The sequence below is a fragment of the Macrosteles quadrilineatus genome, unplaced genomic scaffold, assembly GCF_028750875.1.
Source record: "Macrosteles quadrilineatus isolate MER2022 unplaced genomic scaffold, UCM_ALF_1.0 Scaffold_8__2_contigs__length_117827958, whole genome shotgun sequence".
Taxonomy (NCBI): domain Eukaryota; kingdom Metazoa; phylum Arthropoda; class Insecta; order Hemiptera; family Cicadellidae; genus Macrosteles; species Macrosteles quadrilineatus.
In genome coordinates, this window is record NW_026542601.1 from 91,330,040 (window position 1) to 91,354,557 (window position 24,518).

The window sequence follows — 24,518 nt, forward strand, 5'->3', positions numbered from 1 at the left end:
TGACTATTGAGAAGGTTGTGTTCTTGAAGATGGTGTAGGAGTTGGGCTAGTACTATCTTTTCGATTATTTTTGAAAATGTTGATATTAGGGAGATTGGCCTGTAGCTGTTTCTTTCTATCGTTGGTCCATTTTTGTATTTTGGGTAGACTTTAGCTATTTTTAATTTATCTGGAAATTTTCCTTGTGAGAATGATTTATTTATGAGGTCTGTCAGGGGTATTACTATTTCATTTTTACAGTTTTTTAGAAGTTTAGCTGATACCTCATCAGTTCCGGATGAATTTTTCATCTTTAGAGATTGAATGGCCTTTTGCACTTCTTCTTGTGTGACCCGTCTGAACTGGAGTGTGTGATGTGTTGCTGGTAAGTGGTCTGTTAAGGCATTGGTTCTAGAGTTATTGTTATTTTGGAGTGTTCGGTCGGCTATTGATGAGAAAAAATCATTAAAACAGTTTGAAACTTCTATTGGGTCGTCTATTGTTTTATTGTTGACTTGAAGATGGATTTGGTTTTCAGTATTTGATCTCGCTTCCCTTTCTCGGTTTATTGTTTGCCACAGTGCTTTGGACTTGGACTTGTTTTCAGCCTGGTTTATGTGAGCTGTGTTGTTTTCTTTCCGAAGCATTTTCAAATGCTGGTCGTACTCCCTTTTTTTAATAGTTGTTCTGGCTTTGTCTTCCATAAGTCCGGTTGTTTGCTCCTTTTCTAAGGCCTTTATATATTCATTTTTAAGTCTAGCCGATTCTTGATTCCAACACTGTCTCCTTTTATGTTGTTTAACTCTTGACGTTTTAAGAGGGCAGGCGTGGTTTAGTGTTGTCTGGATGATGTTGCTGAAATTGTTGTAGGCTTCATCTACGTCATGAGTTTGTATTATAGTTTCCCAGTCTTGTTCTTGTAGCTGTGTCTTAAAGTTATCTATTGTTGTTCTGTTGAAGATTCGTTTATTTTCTTTGATGTTGTTGATGATCGGTTTTCTAGTGATGATTTTTGCGATTTGTGCGGTATGGTCAGATAGTCCTGATGTTATAACTGAGGTTTCTATTTGTTGATTATCAATGTTTGAGCATATCCAGTCTATTGATGTTTCTGAGTCACTTGTAATTCGAGTGGGAGGTAGCCTCAGTCTTGAGATATTGAAGGAGGTTAGGAGTTCTTCAATTTTTTCGTTTTCATTGTCATCAACTAGGTTGTTTACATTGATGTCTCCCATTATTAATATTTGCTTATCCGTAGTGAGCACTGTTTCCAGTTGTTCAGAGAGTATATCGATGGCTTGGTCTAGGTTTGCACTTGGTGGCCTGTATACTCCGAGGACCAGCAGTGGATTCCTGTTTAGCTTCAGTTCAAAGAGCACAGTTTCGCAAATTAGTGAAGAGAAGTCCGCAATAATTGAAAGATATCATAGGACACTGAATGAGAAACTTAAAGTGAAATTCCAAGTCCGACAATCCCACAAGTGGTACGATATACTACAAGAAGTCACAGACGAGTATAACCAACACGATTATCACCACACTATTAAAATGAGACCAGTAGAGGTCAACAAAGATAACGAGGCTGATCTGTTAAAAATGTACATTGAGCGCGAACACAAAATTCGTAAAAACAGCAAGTTCGACCTCGGTGATAGAGTTCGTATCACGACAAAAAAAGACGTGTTTGCGAATAAATATAAACAAAACTGGACTTCGGAGATATTTACAATAGCACGAATTCTAAACACTAGACCGGTTACTTATAGGATCGCCGATCAAAATGGCGAGGAAATTATAGGCGGATTCTATGAAAAAGAACTGCAGAAGACTGCTCTCTGAATTTCTGAGGGTGCCTCGAGTCTTAGTCCAGACATTCAAGTCCAAAGACTGAACCCGCTCTGGGGGGCTATTCAAGTCCAAGGAATGAACCAGCTCTAGAAGGTTATTCAAGTCCAAATACTGAACCCGCTCTGGGGGGTTATTCAAATCCAAGGAATGAACCAGCTCTAGAAGGTTATTCAAGTCCAAAGACTGAACCCGCTCTGGGGGGTTATTCAAATCCAAGGAATAAACCAGCTCTAGAAGGTTATTCAAGTCCAAAAACTGAACCCGCTCTGGGGGGATGTACCCGCTCTGGGGGGCTATTCAAGTCCAAGGAATGAACCAGCTCTAGAAGGTTATTCAAGTCCAAATACTGAACCCGCTCTGGGGGGTTATTCAAATCCAAGGAATGAACCAGCTCTAGAAGGTTATTCAAGTCCAAAGACTGAACCCGCTCTGGGGGGTTATTCAAATCCAAGGAATAAACCAGCTCTAGAAGGTTATTCAAGTCCAAAAACTGAACCCGCTCTGGGGGGGATGTACCCGCTCTGGGGGCTCTCATCCTCATCCTGCGCTCGAACCGGCTAATACATAACTACTCTAAATATCTGTGATTGCTTCAATGGACTGTGATTGGTTGAATGGTTGTGACTAATCTACATGGTATGGACATTTGTTTGTACAGCATCCCTTGAAAATGGAAGGGTTTTCCAATAGTCTGAAGCTGTATTAGAAAATAACAAACACTTACAGAGCAGAAATTTATTCCATAAAATTATTTTTTATAATTATATAGCAAAACGAATGTATCAGCAAACAAAATCAAACACAATTCCAGCTCAGAAGTCGGAACACAATTTGAATTTACTAAAAAACTGTTTTATGTTTAGTCATTGTCTGACAACGACAACTAATAGTAAAGAATCATCTACGTTTTTATCTCAACAGAATAATTTCAGATTACTGGGTGATAACTAAAAATGAAACTAAATCAGCTACTACGGGTTAAAATTCATAAGAAAACCAGACATATTTGATTTATTGTGCCAAGTAGATCTCGCTAGGGTAATGTTTCATAGGACAAGTAGAACTCGATTGGTTGGTATTTGGCTGATTCCTTTCTCTATTGTCATATACAGTACTAGGGTACTAGGAATACCTCGAGCATTTCTCTAGTGCGGCGAGCATCAGTGTTAGTTTCAGCTTCTAGTTGAGCCTTCTCTTGATGCTGCTTACAGTCCATACCAGGATGAATAGCCTGTTGAGAATACCACTACGTTAGAGAACTACAGAATACAATATACAAATAAGATTAATTTTAATTTGACTATACATGTATAGTTTCCAAGAGCGGATTCACTAACTTTGAATGGACATCTTTTAACTACAAAAATTAAAGAACCCGTAGAAGTATAGTAAACACTGAATATCGAATACAAGGCAAAAAATTATCAGTTGTAATTTAAAAAATCCAAGTTTGGAAGTATAACAAACTCAAATTAGGACAATAATATTTTGATGGAGTTAAAAGGGGAAAACATAAGATAACCTTCCATTAGACACATACAATTGGCCAAAATTATGTATTCTTAGCAATACGGAATGTAAGCATATTAAAAAAGTGTATTTACAACATTTAAATAAAAACAAACAATAAATTTAAACTAGCCTATCTGTTAAATTATTATTCTTGGAAGTTAATGAAAGAATATGTGAGTTTCCAGCAGAAGTCGGCAGATCAACAATTGAATTGGTCGTTGTCAGTTGATAAGTTGGCGTTTGAAGCATTACAATTTTACTTTTTTTCTATCATTCCTTGAACTTCATTGGTCCGTTACCAACTCCATACCCCTAGCAGCCTTTACCACACTAGAGCTGTCAAGTAAGTACCGTAAACAATGTGATAAAGTGAATTGTTTCAATCCTAAAAATTTAATGAAAAGTCTAGTTTAAAAACCGATTGTAGGTAAAGAAATTTAACAATTAAATAAAACCAATGTTTCTTTTTACCATCAACAGGTTAAATCCAGTACAACCAACAGAATACAATGCCCTGGAAGCTGTATAATTTTGAGTTTTCTTCATATTTCAATACTTAGTAATTATGCTGAGTTAAAAAATTTGTATTGTTATACTGAGTGAAAATTTAGATTGTTTAATAATCCTCACATAGATTTATCAGAATGTACATTATTTATTAATCTGATGACTAGAAGGCGTTGTTGACGTGTCATCAAATATGCACCAGACAGGACAATCGGGGGGACGAGCATTCACCAGTGAAAAGCATTATCAACAAACCTACCAAGGGGAGCGAGCAGGTATAGTTGTAAAGTATGGGACTTCAGTTCCTCAAGTACTGGGTTCAAATCCCATCAATCATCAATTCATTTTATCTAAGTGATAATGCACTCTCTATGCCAAACCTAAAAAAAGTAATGTGCAAAACAGTTCTGGGGGGAAAACCCTACCTGACAAGTAAGACAGTTGACTTGGTTGCAGACTGGGCATTGGAAGGTGTTGACATTGTCCTCAAATATACACCAGCCAGGACAATCAGGGGACTTGCAGTGAAATGCATTTCCAATTTTATTCTCAGCCTGTGCAACAGACTTGGCCAGATGTTGCTCATACACCTCAGGTGTTACGAGCTGAAAAAATAGAGAATACCAATGTTTAGAATGTTTAAAAAAAAGTTTGATATAATTGAATCATTCAAATTTGTTAAAAATTATCACAACCTATTGGGGTGAAAATTTGGGGGGAGTCATGATTCTTTGAAGTGTCTGCGCCAGTCAACAAAAATTATAAAAACACTTTCAAGGGAAATTTCTGTAGCCCATCAAATGTTCAAATGTTCCAGTGTGGGAACGTACACCAAGGATGAAGGAAAATACAGGTTGCTTACAACTATATAGGTTCTTTGAAAATGCTGAGTGGGAACGCTGTTTCCACGCGTTCCTGACCCACTACACCACCGCAGACACATTAATTTTGGGCGGTCAGTAAAAAATTTGGCTGACATTTCACAACAATCTGTATGTGTGTGCAAGTGGCTATTTGCTATTGTATGCAACTGCATACTTTGGTGTACACAGTATACTTCTCCGGCACTGGTCAATGCAATGGCAGTTGCCAGTTGCTCACCAGCATCTTAGTGTTGATCAGAGCAGAGGTCAGCGTGTGTGCCAGGTTTTGTTCACTCTTGTGGTGCACTATTGGAATTTGGGCAATAATAAATAATTAGCTACCTGAAATCGGTTTGTATGCAAATAGCTTTTTTCAGTTTCAACAAAAATACCTTTATCGATATTCAACTGTCAATTTTGTATTTTGCACTAACATCTTCATCTAGCCAACATAGCTGGGTAATCCTCAAGGTTTATGTAACACTTAAAACTAATAGAATATATTACTGTATAATTTAATATTTTTCTTTTGATGCTGCACTAAAAAATATATAATTAACTTTATTTGTACAGGTCACACTATTTGAAAAAATTACTACGTTTAAATGTCTAAATGATATTAATAAATGTATGCTATGATTTTTTCCAAATAAATTAAAATTTATTTTTTACAGTGTTAATCTTTTGCAACATTCATTAGACAAGCAGATATGACATGCAAGTTCAACCAATGTAGAAAAATGTCACTGAAATTGTTAAAAATTATCTGTCAAGGGCGTCAAGATTTACTTATAGACAATAGACAATAGACAATTAATCTTTATTTACACACTCATTAAGAATAGTAGTAGCGTCAACTTAAAGTAGCGACTTAAATGTCATGTCATTCAGATAGCTTTATCGAACAAGTTCTCAATCAAATAGAAGTGAAAGCCGAGATTGTGTGAGTGACACATATTGATAAGATATTAATCCTAAATGGAGAAGTCAGTTTGATCAGTCAAATGTGTGAACACAGAACCAAGAACAATTTTTGTTAAGATGCTGCCTTTGGTTATTCTCTTGAGTTCTTTAGTGTCTTCATGTGTGGCAAATTTCAGACCAATAACAGGTCCGACTTTGCCTGTAAATGAAAATGAGATTTTAGAGGACCCTCTATTTCTGACACCGCTACTCAAGAAAGGTAAATACAAAAAAGCTCAACAGCTTTCAAGAGTGGATCCGGACATTGGCAACATAACAAGTTATTCTGGGTTTTTCACTGTTAATGAAAATTGTGATTCCAATCTATTCTTCTGGTTCTTCCCTGCCCAGAAAGACAAATGGGAAGAAGTACCTTTGGTGCTCTGGCTCCAGGGGGGTCCTGGGAGTACTTCTATGTACGGACTGTTTGAAGAATTGGGTCCTTTCGAGTCCTATAAAGAAGGGTTGAGAAAACGTAAATATTCTTGGAACGTGGAGAACAATCTTCTGTTCATAGACCAACCGGTTGGGGTAGGTTACAGTTTCACAGGGAAGCACTGTTACCCTCACAACGAGACAGCTGTAGGAGCAGATCTCTATGAGGCGGTTGTTCAGTTTCATCAACTGTTCCCAAACTTCCAGAAGAACAAGTTTTTCATCACTGGAGAATCTTATGCTGGACATTATATTCCGGCTCTCGGTCATGCTATCCACAAGAACAATCCAACTGCCAAAGTGAAGGTAAATTTAACAACCATGATGATAGGAGACGGTTGGGTCGATCCGATATCTCAAGTTGACTATGGAAGTTATCTTTATCAACTTGGATTTATTGATGATGCTGAGAAAGGTATCTACAAAAACTATCAAGAACAGTTTGTGAAACAAGTAACAGCTAAAAAATGGGAAAAGGCATCAACTACATGTGATGCATTTACTGGAGACCTCTACAATCGTTTTGTTGGTGATGATGTGAGTGTGTACAATTTCCTTCCGCAACCTTCTACGGAACAACAAAACTGGCAAACATTTATTCAGTCAAGTCAGGTTCGCAACGCACTTCACGTAGGAAAGCTAAAATTTCAATGGGGAAATCAAGTTTATAAAAGTTTGAAATACGATATTGTTCAATCGGTAAAACCATGGGTAGAAGAACTACTCGAGGTTTATCCAATTGTGTTTTACAACGGGGAAGTTGATATTATCTGTGCGTATCCCATGACAATAAACCTTCTGCGAAATTTGACATGGAGCGGAGAAGGTCAATATCTGAATGCTACTAGGACACAGTGGTGCGTAGATCAGGTATGTAAGAATTTAAGGAACATTTTTTGTTTATTATAATTTTATAAAAGCTATTATCAATAAACATTTTTAGTTCCAGTTTACGCAAAAATGTTAATAAAATCTACATTAAAGTTATGTTTTATTACAAAAAAAGAGTGAAATACAAGTTGACATTCTACTAAGGTGCAGGAGCAATGAGGGCTGCTAATGGACAAATGGTACCAGGTGATCAGAGCTACTGGGCCTATGTCTAGCTAGATTTCTCATCCTTATGGAACAGCTGAAGAAAATTTTATTGCTAGTTCTGTACGGTGTACTACAGAGGTCGTGTTTTGTTTAACATTTTTTTCTTTTTATTTCAGTCATTTAAACTCTTTTAACCAAATAATAAATTCTAAACATAAACAATAACTCACCTCCTAGTTATATAACTAAACGGTAAAGCACAAATGAAGAAATTACCCTAAAATAATAGAATTTATATGTCATCGACACTAGAGCCCAGTGTTTCTGTACATGAACTAGACAAAAAAACAAGCTTCAAAATTTACAATGGGATGAAAAGTCTACTTATTCTATGGCCCTGCTTGATCAAATATTGATATTTGTCACTTATCACTTATGTAGGAGCTAGCAGGCTACTACAAGGGCAGTCACCGCCTGTATGTGTTGGTGAGGGCTGCTGGACACATGGTACCAGCTGATCAGAGCTACTGGGCCTATGTCTTGGTCAACTATTGATGTTTGTCACTTATCACTCATGTTATTGTAGGAGCTAGCAGGCTACTACAAGGGCAGTCACCACCTGTACGATGTGTTGGTGAGGGCTGCTGGACACATGGTACCAGCTGATCAGAGCTACTGGGCCTATGTCTTGGTCAACTCTGTCACTTCAGGAACACAAGATGACCCTCTTTATGCTCTGGCCTCCTGCGATTCAAAGCTCTAGATGTTTTAGATATCTTCAAAAGAATAAGTCATGTTTTCCTTTGCAAAACTTTTGATACGTCTATTTAAATTGTTTAGGTTTATTGTAATTCCAGAGACAATTAGAATAATTTTGTTTCTGCAAATAGGTTATAGAACGTGCAATTAAAATTTATATATTTTTTTATCATTTTAGGCAATAGACTATTTGACATTTTGGAAATAACTATTACCTATTTCTGTAGCTCTAAAGGCCTTAGCTGTCAAATCAAATTTAGCTACGTTTTTCGGCACAAAATTAATACACAGGGGCTGGGTCTAAGCATTTTCCTAACTGCCAAATTCCGTGACTGCTCCGATAGCAGTTAGTCCACACCCCAAAGTATCATAGACCTGCAGGAAATCAAACACCTTGAGCAATGCTCGGTCACCTTGTACTTGTATTTTAATCAAACATTGTCACCATTTACATTACTACAACAGAAACAAATGACTAAAACTTGTCACTGTCAGAAAATGAATATCAACTAAGGACAATGTTTTGATACTTGAGATTATAATCACCAAACAAAAATTCCCCTTTCCGGGGGTGTTGTTATTGGCAGTCACTGCCCTTCCATGGTCCCACTGCATACCAAAGCAACTGGACTTTGACAATTTTTCTCCCCCCCTTGATAGCCATCCCACAATTTATGACCAAAGTAAGACAACATGTTTTTCAAAATATCTTTTAATATCACAATTATTATTACAGTGGCAAAGCTAGTAAATGTGAACATTATCAATTAAATAGTATAACAGTATAACACTAATCTAATATTAAGTTTAATATTAAGTGAATTTATTTTTGTACAGTAACCATCTTTGACAAGTCTTTCTGTGCAATATAATTATTACAAGCAGTAGGTTTTGGGTGATGAACTTGAGCTGGCTTAATCAATGAGGATAACTTTTATCAGTACGATTATATAATCTTTTATATTAGAATAATAGAATATTTAAAAAAAACTCTTTGAAATGTTCAATATAACTCAATTATAAAATTGGTTATATTCATTACTAATTGTGTTTAAATTCATTAAATCTTTCTGAAATTTACCAAGTATCTTCTTTACCAGGTGTCCCATATAAATGTATAAGGCAGTGTTGTATTTGAGAATTTTAACACAAACACAGAAAATATTCTCTTTAATTTACTGTTAAATACCTTACCACCATAATTTCACAAACTTTTTTAAAAATAGGCCTACACCAAAAACTATCACTGCAATTGAACTTGATTATCATCAACATGTCTTAAGAGCGGAAACTACATAAAATGAAAATATGATTCTAAAAGTATTTCACATTGTATATCTAATCTACATTTATGTTAGAATAGAAAGGGCTTATGGCCTGAGAATTAAGGAGACAAATGATTGGATGAGCAGGCTTACCTTTAGAAATTTAGGCATCCTACTTCACTACGCTTCTGTGTTAATGTAGTGAAGTGGGTTGCCTACATTTCTAAAGGTAAGCCTGCTTAGTGCTTATCCTTTGTGCTTAATATACATTTATATTTATGTAACTCGAAAACTCATCAAAACCAAACCGTAACCATTATGAAAAAATCTTACAAATATGCCACTTTACAAACTGCAGTTTGAATTATATTATAACAGCAGTATACAACAACAAAAATGGTAAACAACATTTAAATATTTCCACTCTCAAAACAATTTTTTTTTTTTTCAAAAATTGTCAGGAATTAAGACTTGACTAGCAGTGTGATTCTTGTACATGTCTACATTTTTTTTTTTAGTTACTATTGTTTCTTCCCACAATGAATCTAAGTTTTTTTTACAATATTTTTTGTCATATTGCAGCAAAAACTGTATTTTTCAATAGAGAGGAACCCCTCATATCCGACCTAGGTATAACCGACTCCTTGAAACATCCGACCTTTGGTTTCATTATAAGCTATATCCATAGAGGTGTGCAAGCAGCTATAGTTTCGAGCCTCGCCTAAAAGCATGAGAGATTGAATGCTCAAACTGAAATTTTACCATTGAGATTGCAGGGCTTGTATATTAACATTGTGTAATCAGAAAATTCATGCTTTCCCTGCAATCACGAATGATTACGTTAAAGTTTCAGTGATCGCGAGAGACTACAATGGTATTTCTGTAACCATTAGAGGAGATGTTCAGAATTTTTCAGAAACCCCGGAGATGATAATGTCTAATTGACTGCAGTAGACGTTTAAGATTTTGCCAAGATCGTGGAAGGCAACGATGATGACTTAACAGATACAGGAGATTTTCAGGGTTTTGCCACAATCTTTAAAAAGAAAAAAAAAATCCTTGACATATCCTGTGGTCATGAAAAAATCATTATCAACTTCCACGATCTTGGCCAAATACTGAATGGTGTCAAATTGACTACGACTGGTGTTTCTACAGATAGATGAGTAGGTAGCCGTCAGCCTTGCGTCTACATAGTGAGCACATGTGGTCCAGTTCTATCAGCCGCAGACAGCAAGTCTCACAGTAAGCTCGGTGACCACAAGGAGTGAGAGCACAACACCTTGGCTCTGCCATGCAGATGATGCATGAGTCATCCTCCTCTACATCCGCCACCTGCAACCACAAATACACACAGATATACAGGGTGTCTCTCAAAGAGGTTAGATTTTAGATTTTATATGACTCGCCCATTTACAAACATAGTCTCAAAAATTTACTAAATATTTTAAATAATAATTAAAAATTTTAAAAAAGTATTATATGCACACTTGATTTTTTGTTGAGATTAAAAAAGACACCCCTCCAACTTCAGTTTCAATTAAACTGCACTTGAGAAGGTTAGATTATGTTTTTATGGCACTAGAATACCCATCAATAAAATAGATGTTTAACAATACTAATACTTATTGTTTAAAATTAAGTCATTCTCAATCTTTGGTTTTATTGAAACTGCACATGAGAAGGTTAGCCTAATCTTTTTATAGTTCAACCAATATTCTTAAATCAAACAGTATAGTTGTTGTACAATAATCGTTAAAACTGCATCACAGTAAACAAATCGGGTAATAACTCAAGAAAGTAAAATTTTTATAGGAAGCGAATTGGTAACAATTTTTAACTGCCTACATTTTGTTTCTACAAATGTTAGTGTTAAAAATTGTATTTCTAATTCCTTCTGCCTGGCCATCTGGACATCAAATCATATGTTGTATTTATATGTTAATAATCAATTTAATATTTCTTTCTTTACATTTTATCGTAAGACATACTACAGTACTTACATCAATTCAGCTCAAAATTCTGAATGGTGAATTTCAGAACATGTTTCGACACATCTGTGTCATCATCAGCTGAGCACTAGTGATTTATATTCACCAAAATGGCTTTGACATGGTTCTTGAGTACACAAGCCCCAAACTCAAAACATAGACATTTAATTAAAAAATAATGATACTGTTGTTACGAAAGCCCATACAGACAATGACGCAGCCTGCTGGGACGAGCATGCAGTCGCACTGCGGGTCGGGGGACAGACTGACTGCTGTTTCCTTATCCAGGCTTATCAGTGTTATCACAGAGGCAGTGCACAGCTGTTTCAATGAATGAAAAAATGAGAAAATAAAATATTGAGTTGGAGCTGAAATTTGTTTTTCATTTAGAACAAACCTCAATTGCATCATTATTTTTGTGAGCTCTGTAAATTTAGTACTCTACCAATTTTCTGCCTTTGTCTCGTACGTGAAAAACTTCTGATGATGTAGCTTATGATGATACAGATGTGTGGAAACATGTCCTGAAATTCACCATTTAGAGTTTTGAGCCGAATTGACGTAAGTAATATGTCTTACAATAATTATCTCCAGCTCAGGGGCTCAACAATGAATTTTAATACATTTTATCAGTTTGTTCTCAAGCACATTCTTTAAACCATCTATTTTATCTTTTAATTAAGTGAAATCTAATCAATGATTAATCAATCATTACTTACAGTTAGGAAGCTGAAATTTTTTAGCATATTTTTAAGACCTACTTGTTTTAAAAATAGTGTGTAGTTCAAAACCTTCGGTTTATAAATAGGCAAGTTATATACCTAAAATAAAGTGTTTAAACTTCTTCGTGGGACACCCTGTTTAATTGACTTTTGGATAGGTAGGCTACTGAAGTAGGGATGAGCATCGTTAACTGACGATTTTGTAACACCAACGTTTTTACTCTGAAAACGTGTTTTCGGACAATATTATTGGTATACATCAATGGTAGATGCGAATGTTACTATCACTGGTTGGGCCATCTATGCTCTTCTGTATACAGTACTGAAGTATACATGAAAAATATATGGACCAGCTGTAGTCAATACATTATTAAAAAAGAAGACACAGTAAAACCTCTATCTGATTATCTGTATATAGATAAAAACTACATATTTAAATGAAATTACTTTTTCTGTAGAATTTAATGCTATTACAACCATATACAAAATCAAAAAAATATCATTTTCAAATATGCTTAATCTTAATCTATTATTATTACTGTATTAGTAAAGTTCCACACACTATCTTTAGATTAATGCTGTATTTTTCCAAACATTTTAACAGACTTCCGAAAATCCTTAAACAATAATTGGATGCTATTAAAAACTTTTTGGTGAACTGATATTACTGTGAGATACAGTTGAATCTAATGAGTTCATAACAAATCAATTTACTGTTATCATTGGAGTTAGTAACAATTTTATTTGTTGGAAAAATACAGAAAAGCAATTTAAAAAAGGAAGAATTTACCTTTGATCTGAAGAAATCTCACCGAGTCAACTCAAGAAACTTGGAAGAAACTTGTCAACTTTGGAAACTTAGAGTTGGAGAAAAATATAAGTAATTTTGATATTACAGAGTTATCTTGTTAAATATGTGGACGAAACAATCCTTAAAAAAATGAAGTCACAAGCTTAAGTTTTGAAGTGGTTTAAAAATGGTAAGTCAATAACTCACAGATATCACATTCAACAAAAAGCATTACAGATCATCCAATTCAATGCTTATTCATTGTCAAATTTTTGTAGAGCAAAAATGTATAGTAAACATTTAAACATTTTTTAGATCACTTACAGCCAGAACTAATATAATTTTTCTCTTTTAATTCATAGTGAAAACACAAAAAGACACCATCACTATTCAACATACTCACCACCTTATATTAATGGTTTATGAAACTTTTGAAAATAATTACTTAACAGGAAACTAAATTCACAAAAAAATAATAGAGGTTTAAAAAGTTCACAGGGTCAAACTGTTTAGTGTTTATACTTTTCAACCATGTAATATTTTTTATGCTCTTTTTAACACGTTCACTGCGCATGACGAGTAATCTCGACTCGACACCGCTAGCGATAACCAGTGGCGCACTACGAGTATACTAATCAAAGCGCCGTTAACAAACTATTGTTCCAATGCGAGGGTAGCCACTGCCGTGAGAAGTTGTTTCCCTTGCCACTTATTGAGCCAGTGTTATACTTTGTTTTCTGATCTGACGATTTTATCGGTGGTAGGGACATTTACAAATTTATTGTGAGGTTTAGGCTTGGATCTGTTGACATGCAATAAAATAACGTTAATGAATGTACTGTAGCATTGTGGAAGGAACCTAACCTCAAAATTGTGCATGATTGCTTTTTGGCAGTATTTTTTTATGGTGTATCCCGGTAATTCACCCCTGCTTTTTCCCTCCATTTGACAAATACTGAGGGCCGGCTAGCAGTATTGTTCAGTGCTCCTATCTGTTGGTTTTTTGTAAAACTACGTCCACAATGACTGGGGCGCAGTATGTGCCTCTCATTTGGATGAAACTAAATTAAACTTTTTCACACACTTTTCCAGGCAGCACATTAATGTTTGCACTATCGAGCGCTGCCAGCCATCGGGCAGCCATATTGAACGTGTCAAAAAGTTTTGAATGTTCTAACAGTTTGACGATTAACAGATTCAAACTTACAATAAAATACTTAAGATTTATTTGAAACTAGAACAAGATCATGTGGGATCTTCAGCTAAAACTGCACACTTTGACCATCTGCAAACTATTGGAATAGTAGGAAATATTCTTCTCAATTCTCAATACATACAAAATAAGTCACTGTTTACGTATAATGAATTTCACACAAATCATGATACGCATAAACAAGAGTCCAAAAATGTAATAAGAGTAACAACACTTGTCCGTCTCAACTTGCTTGGTTAGCAAGATGTTTAACATTTGGTTGTCTAGCAACACAAATTGTATACAACATTTTAATTTTATAAATAGGATGAAAAGTTACTACTACTTATTTTGGGAATCATGTAAAAGAATACTAACCAAGCAGTGGATGTTGGATGACACAAATTAAACTACACAACCAAATCTTACCGTATACATACAGAGAACTATGTGCTGGAATACATCTTTAGAGAGTTGTGATTTGAAGAGAGGTTTCTATATAACAAAAAACTTAACATGTCAGGTAGATGGACTGATTCGAGAGGTGCTGCAAATGGCCAATAGGACGAAGTAGCCTGGGGTAGTTATGCTATGCCCCATTGTATAAAAAAAAAAAATTGCTGTACAGTATAGCGATTGGGTTTGCATTTGACAATAATTTTTATTGGGTGTAACTAGCCTACTGGTTGGTGACTCAAACTTAGGTGTAAGAGGGACATGTTTGATAACCTCCATATGACAAAAATCTGGTTTATACAGTTTTCCGAAAGGGGTTTGTAAATCTTCAATTAAAATGCTACTGGCGTAGACACAAATAAAACCCATGTATAGTAAAATTAAGTTCAATAAACAAAGCAACTCACCGCCTTAATCTCCCGCTCCTGCAGTGTGCTGTCGCAGGCGTATTGATGGTCTCTGAACGGACACTTGACCTCGGCGTCGTCCGTGAACTGCACGGTGTGCGCAAGACAAGCACGACAGAACGAGTGCAGACAGTCACGCAGCACCACACCGTCACCTGCTGCGCACTCAGTGAGACACACCGTGCACTCGAACGCTTCCGAGCTGGGGATCAAGTCTGCATTCTCCAACACCATCAACTCTTGATAGTTCTTCGTCTTCTCTTCACCGGCAGCCTGAACACGTAACATAGGTCAGAACTCAAGACAATATTCATTTCCACAACAAATCAATTTAGGTAATCAATTTGTCGAATTTGTTATAGAATAGGCCTAGGCTTATATTTTTATAGAAGTTCGAGGTAAGGAATATATTTTCTACCGCTTAAAGGTTTCTCTTTGCCTCAACAATTTTGATCTATACTGAATGCTGTACACTCAAAAGAAAAGTGAAACATGAAGAAGGATCGCGTTTTATTAATAATTAACATCAAATAAGCAGTTATAATTGATTATTCATTGTTTTCAAAGTGTACACAACAATATAATTAATGTTAGGCCTAAATCTTTTAATATTTTAGTTAGCTGATTTAATTCCAAGAAATAGAGTCCTTTGTCACCAAAGACATACCACTGAAAAAACTACAAACATTGACACAGTTTATAAATTTGTTTAAATAATGTAGCCTATGAATCAAAGGCGTTATTTAAATATCTGGTATCAAGGCTGATGAAGAAATTATTAAATTTTATATGACTAATAAACAAGATGAAACAAGAAACGAATGTCGATTTAGTGCTGTCACCGAAGCAACTGTAAAACTAGTGATGAATCAAATAAAGTCTAAAGCTGTAGGCAGTGATGAGATATCAATAGACATGTTAAAAGCTGTGAGTCCGTTTGCTATTGAAGCAATCACACATCTTGTAAATGAGTCACTCATCAGTGGAGTATTCCCGAATGCATGGAAGCAAAGTATTGTCAGGCCATTGCCAAAAACAGCTGCACCAACTAAGGTAGAAGATCTTAGACCAATATCAATACTTCCAGCAATATCTAAAATATTAGAGAAAATAGTGATTGACCAGATATCCCAATTTATGAATGACAATAGGCTGCTACCGAAACTACAGTCAGGTTTTAGAAAAACCCACAGCACATGTACAGCTTTGACCAATTTATTCTGTGACATGATTGATGCCAAGGACAAAGGGAAACATAGCTCACTTGTCATGCTTGATTACTCCAAAGCATTTGATTCTATGGACCATAGTATGCTGATTGCAAAAATGAAATATATGGGTTTAGTGATAGAATCACTACCTGGATTCGCTCTTACCTTATCGACCGAATGCAGGTTACCAGATTGGGTAGTGAAACATCGTATCCCCTCGTCAAAAAACGGGGGGTTCCTCAAGGTAGCTGTTTGGGGCCTGTACTTTACACGCTTTACACAGCTGACTTTCCCAGCTGTGTAAAACATTGTACTGCACACTTGTATGCAGATGATTCCCAGTTGCACTTGTCTTATGAGCCTGGTTACATGAGTGAGGCCATCGACAAGATCAACACTGATCTGGAGAACGTCTCCAAATGGTCTAGCATTAATGGGCTTAGGCTAAATCCAGACAAGTGCACTGTACTTCATACTGCCCCTGTGAACCTAGTACAGACACTGAGAGATAATGGCTTGAGCATCAATCTTGATGGCAGGAGTCTGGCAGTCTGTGACAAAGCCAAAACTCTTGGCGTCATTATTGACAGAAATTTGAATTTTAAAGATCACATCACGCATGTCTCCCAACGAGCAATAGGAAGACTGAGAGGTCTGTACAGGTTCAGAGGTATGCTGCCTGAGGCTGCAAAGCTTCAACTCATGCAGTCACTGATATTGTCAGTAGTCTACTACTGCTTCCCTGCATATGGCAATAGTATCACTAAGGAAGACATGTGCAGAATACAGCGAATTCAAAGCTCAGCAATCAGATTTGTATTCTGCCTTAAAAAATTTGATCATGTTTCCCCTTTCCGTGAAGCAGCCGGGATGTTGCCCATGGAAGCCATGTGCAGGTTTTTGACGTGCTGCATGACTCACAGGGTACTGACTCTCCGTGAGCCCGACTATCTTTGCGAGAGGCTTTCTGTCCGGGATGAGGTCATACAACGTAGGACACGTCATGGTGGGAGGCTTCACTTTCCAAGGGTCACCTTGGAATTGGGAAAGAAAAGTTTCTCATATTTCGGACCCACATTGTACAACGGACTACCCGAGAGCCTAAAAACCGTTGCATCCAACAATACCTTTAAGATTAAGATTAAAAAGTTTTTAAAAGATATGAATGTTTAGTTGTAAGTGCAATAGGTTAATGACAAAAGTTGTTCTGAAAAACTGACATGTATCAGAGAAACGCTGGCTAATAAAGACGTTTTTATTTATTTATTTAAATATAATCAGACATTTTGTTGATGTTCGATTGTCCAAAAATTTCATTATCTAAACACCCTTCTGCCCTAATTGTTTCTGATAATCAAGGCTCTTCTGTATCAGTAGGCTGCAAACACCCAACTGGTTTCACTTATCTGACCCACTTCACCTGATGAGTGTTGGGTTCCTCTAGCAGCCTCTGTTGTTCAGCACCAGTGGCCTGGTAGTCAGCTGGTCTATCAGAGCCACAAGCCATACAACCTGGTCTTGTCAGAGTGTTGATCAGGGTACACGCAGTACACTTCCAGCCTTACAACATACAACACAACAATCAGGAGATTGGAACAACAACAATTGAGACCCTTCAAATCTGCCCAGTGTTAGTGAAGTCTTGGTACAACGATAGTTAGTTCACACACCTGGTTATGACAGTAAATAGTCATAATAGATAAAAATTTTGCCTTTTAAAACTACCCTAACTTGAAACATACCAGATAGTGCTCTTGCCATTGTTGTGTCTGAGTAAATATTCAATTACCAGTTAGTTGATTTATCTCTAGTTGTTTATATAACTCCATCACCTTGCTTTATCTTTAGTTCTATAAATACACTAGAGAGGACCACCTGTTTAGTTTTTCTTTGCTTCATTTTTTTCAAAACATGTTATATGCTATACGTCATAAAGAAGATCTGATGTCCAAGTGTTTTGATTAAACGCAAAAATACACAGTGTTTTTAACTGACAACCTCTTAAAGTACTGAGATTACAAAAATAAGTTAGTCAGCTGGACCACTTTTGGTTTAAGAAAAAAAAAAATACAAAGCCCAACCTGTAGCCTGACAGTCAACAACAGTAGTTGTAGTTGGTAATGGGTCTGGTCCTGCAGCTCCGTTTGCTTCTGCTCCTACATCTTCTACTGCTTCCTCAGGTTGATTCACAGGGAAGACTACGAGAGCTTCTTCCACTACGTCAGGTGTTTGCTCTGGCGGAGATTCTACTCTAGGCTCTGGACTGCTGCCTTTGCTATAGTTACAAAAATCTGAATTATTCATCATATATCTCTGTATACAGAAAGATGACTGACAGCTAAAAAATATAAAAGAGAAGTGTGGTCCTAGGGATGGTTTAAAAGTAAACCTGATTTTAGCGAATTTCCCTATAGGGAAGTAGCTATTACCGTAGGTGGCACGGTAAGACCTAGACCCGGGACCAATTTACTTTTTCATTTTGATGTCCCCAGAGGCCAAAAACACCATTCGTTCAAATTTTTATATATGTATATATATATATATATATATATACGTCCGTGAACGCGATAACTTGAGTAATTTTTGTCCGATTTTGATGAAATTTGGTTTAAAGGTGTAAAGCGGGATAAACTTGAATGAGTTCGCGAACCAGCACGATCGGACCATGGGAACGGGGCTTTACGGGGGGTTTTATGGGGTAAAAATTGGTTTTTCTCACTTTTGACCCTCAAAACACAAAATTTCCCGATTTCTCTTTAGACCTCTTTAAAGAGCTTAAAAAAAACAAATGATTTAGTATATAAAAGTATTTTTGTTCGATTATTAGTGACGGAGAAAATAAAAAAAAATTGTAAACTTAAAATTCCCATGTTATTCTTATGGAGAATATTGTCAAATGTTGTAGTTTGCTTGTTTATGGATATATCTTGATCAAACTTGGCAAATTTATTTATTTTGTACTAAGCTATCAATATTTTACTCAAAAACACACTTTATTATTTTCCTTGTAGCAGCAAACCTAGGTACTCGTTAAACCTAATGTTATTAAAATATATTTAACTGAAAATCAATTCAGACAAATGGAAATTCGCTTAGTCGGCAGGTTTGCTGCGGCGGGGGTATTTTTAGTTTAACAGAAAATCATTTACATAAAACCTTTAAATGCCAACTTAAAACCATTTTTTTTTTTATATACAGTACATATTAATTTACTGATTTATTTCTTTGTCTTACAAGTTTGTATTCACTCATTGTTTATTTTTTTATAACTATTATAATTATACTATTACTAGCCCTTCACAAACAAGAACTTTTGTTACACGTTCAATTAAAATTGCTCTGTTGAGTGACGGTGATTGGAGGTTAAATCAATATGACGAATGATTAATCCATCACACCTCTGGTCCAGATCCTTCACACCTTTGGTCCAATTTCAAAGAAATCATCAGATTTGTACAAAAATGGCTCTAACAATTTTGATTGAAATTTAGTATATTTTAGTCTTTTTAACCATGTTGATGACAAAATGACACAACCCCCAACTCTGTGAAAATTATTCGACGCTGTTCAAAAGTGATTGAAAATATTGTGATTTTCCTTGTACAATATCATAAAAATGTACAGGTTTACATGAGGTGTAAATTTAATGAAATTAAGTATGTCAGTGCTAATCTGGGATAAAGTATGTGTCAGTTTGCTGTTAACGTTTTTTTACCTGGAGTGTTCCGTGACTTCACTCTCACACAGGCTATAGTGGTCCTCCTCATCATTATAGTACCAGCCTCTGCCATTAGGTTGTGTTGGCGTAGTTCCTGCTGCTATAGCTATGGCTTCCTCTGGCTCTCTCTCTGCGACTAATTCTGCCGCCTTTGTTGTTTCTGCCTCTAAAGATGTTGGACAAAATCATACATCAAACATTCTGTATCAAACAATAGTCTGTAAATTAAGGTTTCTATTTAAAAAATCTTCAGTACAGCTTACACTCAAGAGAGCTAGTTCAAATCTGAAACATGTGATTCTTTAATTTAGCGACTACTATACTAGCCAGTCCTGACCACTATGTGACGATTAGTCTCGTATCATTTTCCAAACACGGAACAAGAAAGCTCAAACTGAATTTCCTGCAATTAAATTTCAGGAAAAAAGTTTAACCATGAAGTTGCTGGTTTTACCCCAAGAGAAGTCGGAAGCTTTTTAATGGATTGTAACTGGGCCCGAAACTGACCTAATCAAAGTATTGTAATCATAGTAGTTGTATTTAATCATTTAGTCACATTTCAAATATTGTATACACGTCAGTTGTTCCATTTGTTTGTATTTATAACTGTTGGTTTACTTTTCCCTAAGTTAACCTCTTACCATATATTTTCTATTTTAAATTCCAATAGGCCTACAGTTAATAGTTTTTTATTCGGCCATACTGCTAATTACACATTCCATAAACGCAAACCATGTACGGATGAGGCAGATCTCCGCACTAAGGTTTATCCGGACACTTAGCACTGTTTAAAGTTACTTGAACCTGATAATTTTAACTGTGTTTTATTAATCAGTGTGGAAATGTACGTCACAATATTGACTTAAATAAGCAGTACAGTTGAGGTTGAGCTCTATAATTCATGGTGGGTGTGTTTTTTCAGTGGTTTAAAGAACCCATTATTATTTTTTGTGTCCTCCCTCTTCCCGTTGTGAAACACAGTTGGCACAAACAAAGCAACTATTTGGTAATACAGTAATAATAACAGGTTGATTACCCGGAGCCACTAAGTAGAGGAAGACAGGACAGTGTTGTTGAGTCACGTTGTGTTGTTGAAGAGTCGATCGATCGTCGGTTGCCAACTGTTTGCCGAGTATCCATCTCTGTACGGCCGCAGGGATCTCAAACTGAGCTTCCACTTTAGCCTGTGAAGTTGACAAAGACAAATTATATTAGATCATTCAACAATAGGTTCCACAGGTGTTTAAATACTTAAATTCACTAACAGGTGTCTCAGGAAAATCTTTGAACCAACAAATGAAAATGGAGAATGGAGAGTCAAGCATTTGAAGGGTACAATTGATTTGTTTAAAGCATAAGATGTGGTTGGTTACTGACATATAAAATAAACTGGCTAGGATAAAGGCAAATATGGAAAAAGATTATGAAAGATAACATAAGATAGCATTTAGTTGGGCAGACCAAATATCTTGGGCATAAATGTCCATGAGAGTAAGTAACATAAATTATAAACACTTTTAATTCATGTCAAAAGGTTGCTTTTGCCTTTTTTTTTAAAAAAAAAAGAGGTTGGCAGCTTGTTTTAACTTTGCATTTGCCCGTGCACATAGGCTATGTAGTACCTGTGTGTGGAATGTATCCACCAAACCAAGAGATGAGCCGGTACAGTACAAGGGTGAACTGTATTGATAAAAAAAGTAATGGCAGTAATCAGGATCCGAACCCATGACATCGCTGCCTTGTGCCCGAAGTCTGTAGCACTACCAACTGAGCCACCGACTCACCAAATGTTTCCATGTTATTCATTTGATTGGCACAAATAAACTCAAGGTTGGTGGTGAACTTATGCCGAATCCGTTTTGGATAGAGTCCAAGAAATTATGAATATGATACTATGCTTTGTGTTCCACAGTATCAATGGCATTTCTGATTCCCATTACGACGATTCATTAATTTATTTTTACATTCAAATTGGTGGACTAGCCAAGAACTCCATAATCAATTTCAACAAGGTGATGGAACTAGCAGGGCGCTCTATAAAACTCAAGATCTAAGAAGCAGAGGCATTATGTATGTTGTAGGTACATACATTTGTTTCCCTGCAATTCTGTCGGTAGCAGTGTACTAGCCACACAGGACAGGTGAATTTATTTACTAATCTCAAAAAGGACTCAAAAAGTGTTTATTGTTTGTCTAGTCCACATAAATCTGTAATAATTTGGCCATTTTGATTAATACAACTGCCTAAAGTGGTAAAACAAGGTGTTTCAATACCCATAATTTTACCTTGAGCTGAGCGACAGTCATTGAAGGAGACACCTGTACTGGGTATGGACCCTGGTGGGTTAGTCTGTCTTCCACATAAACATCCACACTGAAACAAATGATTAAATTAAATACAAGGCTATCAGCTAAACTTGTACCTCAATTTATTAACTATAAACAATAAAACACGTGAAGAGTAAAGTAACTAAAAGCAAAGCATACTGTGATGTGCAGGAAACCCCCCTCACACTTCACAGGTTATCTTGCATATTCACATGGGAGCGTAGCTTTAGTGAAACCCGGATCTTTAACCTTATATGAATTTAGCTAGGAGTTGGATGGCTGGCAAATGACTATGAGAGGACCAAAAACAATTCAAAGTACTAAACCTTTTCATTATCTCAAAGTAATTAACTATTCTATACAACAATAAAACAATTATTAACAACAAACCCACTAATGAATGGCTAACTGGAAAGGTCCTGGAGGCAGCTAAACTCTGAATATAATATCACCCAAGAAAATGAATCTACTTCTTGTAATTTATAATCAATCAAAATATCAGACCCAAAAGAATTTCTCACTCATCTAAACCACAATACACACGACTACCTATTGAACTCAAAATCCCCTTTAAATAAAACTTTACCTTTGCAAAACTCCCGGCTAAAGGGCCTAACCCTAAGATAGAGCAACCAGTACTCACCCAACTCTCCTGGGCACCCTGCCCTGGCCGACTGAAACCTTTCTCTACCTCAGGTTGCCTATTTATTGAACCTGGATAGCTACTGAGTGCAAAGCTCTCAGTGTTTACAAAAACACCTCCAGCACGCTTCCGAGGTAGCAAGGCCTGACCACAGGTCATCAACCTAGCTTGCCTAGGCTACCCTCCATTACAATACAAGTGATCTAATTTATCCATACAGTATAAGTCCTCATATTAGGCCTTAAATTTTTCAGTTATTTTTCAACAGTTCGTATCTTGAAACTAAATATAAAATGCATTCCCGATGTGACTCACAACAGCGACATTCTCGACCATTTCTCACAACTCATCTTATTGTGCTGTATCGTAGAAAATGTACTTAAAGGCCATCAATCGTTATTCTTTGACTGTTCACACTACTGTTTTATTTTAGACCAGTAGGTAGCGACTCCCTTCATACAAACTCCCTTATTTACAACAAAAATCAGCAAAACAAAAAGTAGCATTGATATTAGTTTCAAATAGTTCAAAAATTAAAAAAACTCAAACTGAGCCAATATCTACAGAAATACGATTAGCAATTGTTGTATTAGCAACAGAACATGTTCCACAAACTCACGAACAATCCCTTTCACCTCTAGGATTTCCAGTGTCATTCTTATAGCTTAGCGAGGACCGCACAACATGCTGCTATTTACCAAATTTTATTGTTGATACTCACGTTATGTTGTCAGTCTGTTTGTGCCGTGTAACGCAGCAGTTGACCTTGTGCCTGGCCAGCTGTTTGGCCAGTGTGGCCGCTCGCATGTGCTGACCACCAGCGATGGCCGTTTCTAGCTGACGCAGTAGTCTGTTGACGGCCAGTGTGTTCATCTTGTTGCCGGCTCCATGCTCCATCACCGAAGCTGATAACCAAAATATAAATAATTCCATTTTGATTCTAAGTAAAATTGTAAGTACACAAAAGTTCTCTTAGTAAAAAATATTGACTTTTGGATACTATAGTAGACATCCCATCTATATGGACCAGCTGTAGGCAGTTTTTCATACAAAAAGAACATAGTCCAATAAGAGCGCACTGTTGTCAAAACTTCAAAACACACTCTTGTTGTTGTTGTCTTGTTTGATTTTTGGTAGGCCAACCATAAGTTCCTTTCAATTTTACTTGGTTGAAAGTTTTGATATTTGACAGAAATCAGTAATTGACATCAGTAGCACACACTGTTGATAGTCAACTACGTCCATTTTTACTTTCTCTCCCTATACCATAAGTATATAGAGAAAGTATCGTTTTGGTCAAAATGTTTGTGTTTGAGTTTTGAGTAGATATATCCGTTTTGGGTCCTCCTGAGCCCCCGGGTTTTTGAAGTGATGTCTGTGTGTCTGTCTGTATGTGTGGATGTGTACAGAGCTACAGACCACACCTGTGGTCCGATTTTGATGAAATTTGGTATGTAGGTACTAACCAATGGTATCTCCAGGCGTTTTTTGAAATTTTGATTTTTCATGATGATTTTCTCATACAAACCCATAAAATAACGGAAAAACCGTTACTCAATAATGGCCCGAAAGATTTTGATAAAAAATTTAGTATGTAATCCCATTGCTGTACAAATTACGGTTTAAAAGTCATTGTAACTTATGTTATTTTCCCATTTAAAAACCCATAAAATAACAGAAAATCAGATTTAAAAAAAGCCAGTTTTGACTAAAATGATTATGTTATGCTCCTTATAATTCTAAACAAAATAGTGCAAACACCATTGCTGTGTAAAAATTACGGTTCACAAGCTATTGCGAAATTTTTGATTTTCTCTATAACATATAGTTACTCTCACCGCTTACTCATGAAGAGGTTGTTGACAAGCTAATGAGAAAAAGAATGTGTCAG

The 24,518-nt window shown here is 36.1% G+C and overlaps 2 protein-coding genes across 3 annotated transcripts in view; one reads left to right on the forward strand and one right to left on the reverse strand.

Annotated features, from left to right (window-relative positions):
• Positions 1-24,518, reverse strand: part of LOC129001725 (uncharacterized) — a 73,713-nt gene that overhangs the window by 18,870 nt on the left and 30,325 nt on the right. The window contains exons 6-14 of one of the 2 annotated variants that reach the window (XM_054429133.1): positions 23,349-23,532; positions 21,943-22,030; positions 20,693-20,840; positions 19,654-19,822; positions 18,020-18,213; positions 17,359-17,498; positions 14,728-15,000; positions 4,272-4,451; positions 2,960-3,058 (exon numbers count right to left, since the gene is read on the reverse strand). In XM_054429133.1, the coding sequence (XP_054285108.1) occupies positions 2,960-3,058; positions 4,272-4,451; positions 14,728-15,000; positions 17,359-17,498; positions 18,020-18,213; positions 19,654-19,822; positions 20,693-20,840; positions 21,943-22,030; positions 23,349-23,532 (1,475 nt within the window). Of the gene's footprint in view, positions 1-2,959; positions 3,059-4,271; positions 4,452-9,087; positions 10,505-14,727; positions 15,001-17,358; positions 17,499-18,019; positions 18,214-19,653; positions 19,823-20,692; positions 20,841-21,942; positions 22,031-23,348; positions 23,533-24,518 lie in introns of those variants that run through there. The other variant, XM_054429132.1, reaches the window with a different exon arrangement.
• LOC129001727 (venom serine carboxypeptidase-like) lies at positions 5,746-8,984 on the forward strand. Its single transcript, XM_054429134.1, has 2 exons — positions 5,746-6,977; positions 7,732-8,984. The coding sequence occupies exons 1-2, from the start codon at positions 5,751-5,753 to the stop codon at positions 7,906-7,908; spliced, it is 1,404 nt and encodes a 467-aa protein (XP_054285109.1). The 5' UTR covers positions 5,746-5,750; the 3' UTR covers positions 7,909-8,984.

Coding starts and splice junctions, on each gene's coding strand:
- LOC129001727 (XM_054429134.1), top strand. CDS start 5,751: ATGCTGCCTTTGGTTATTCTCTTGAGTTCTTTAGTGTCTTCATGTGTG. Junction 6,978..7,731: donor CACAGTGGTGCGTAGATCAG/GTATGTAAGAAT, acceptor ATGTTATTGTAG/GAGCTAGCAGGCTACTACAA.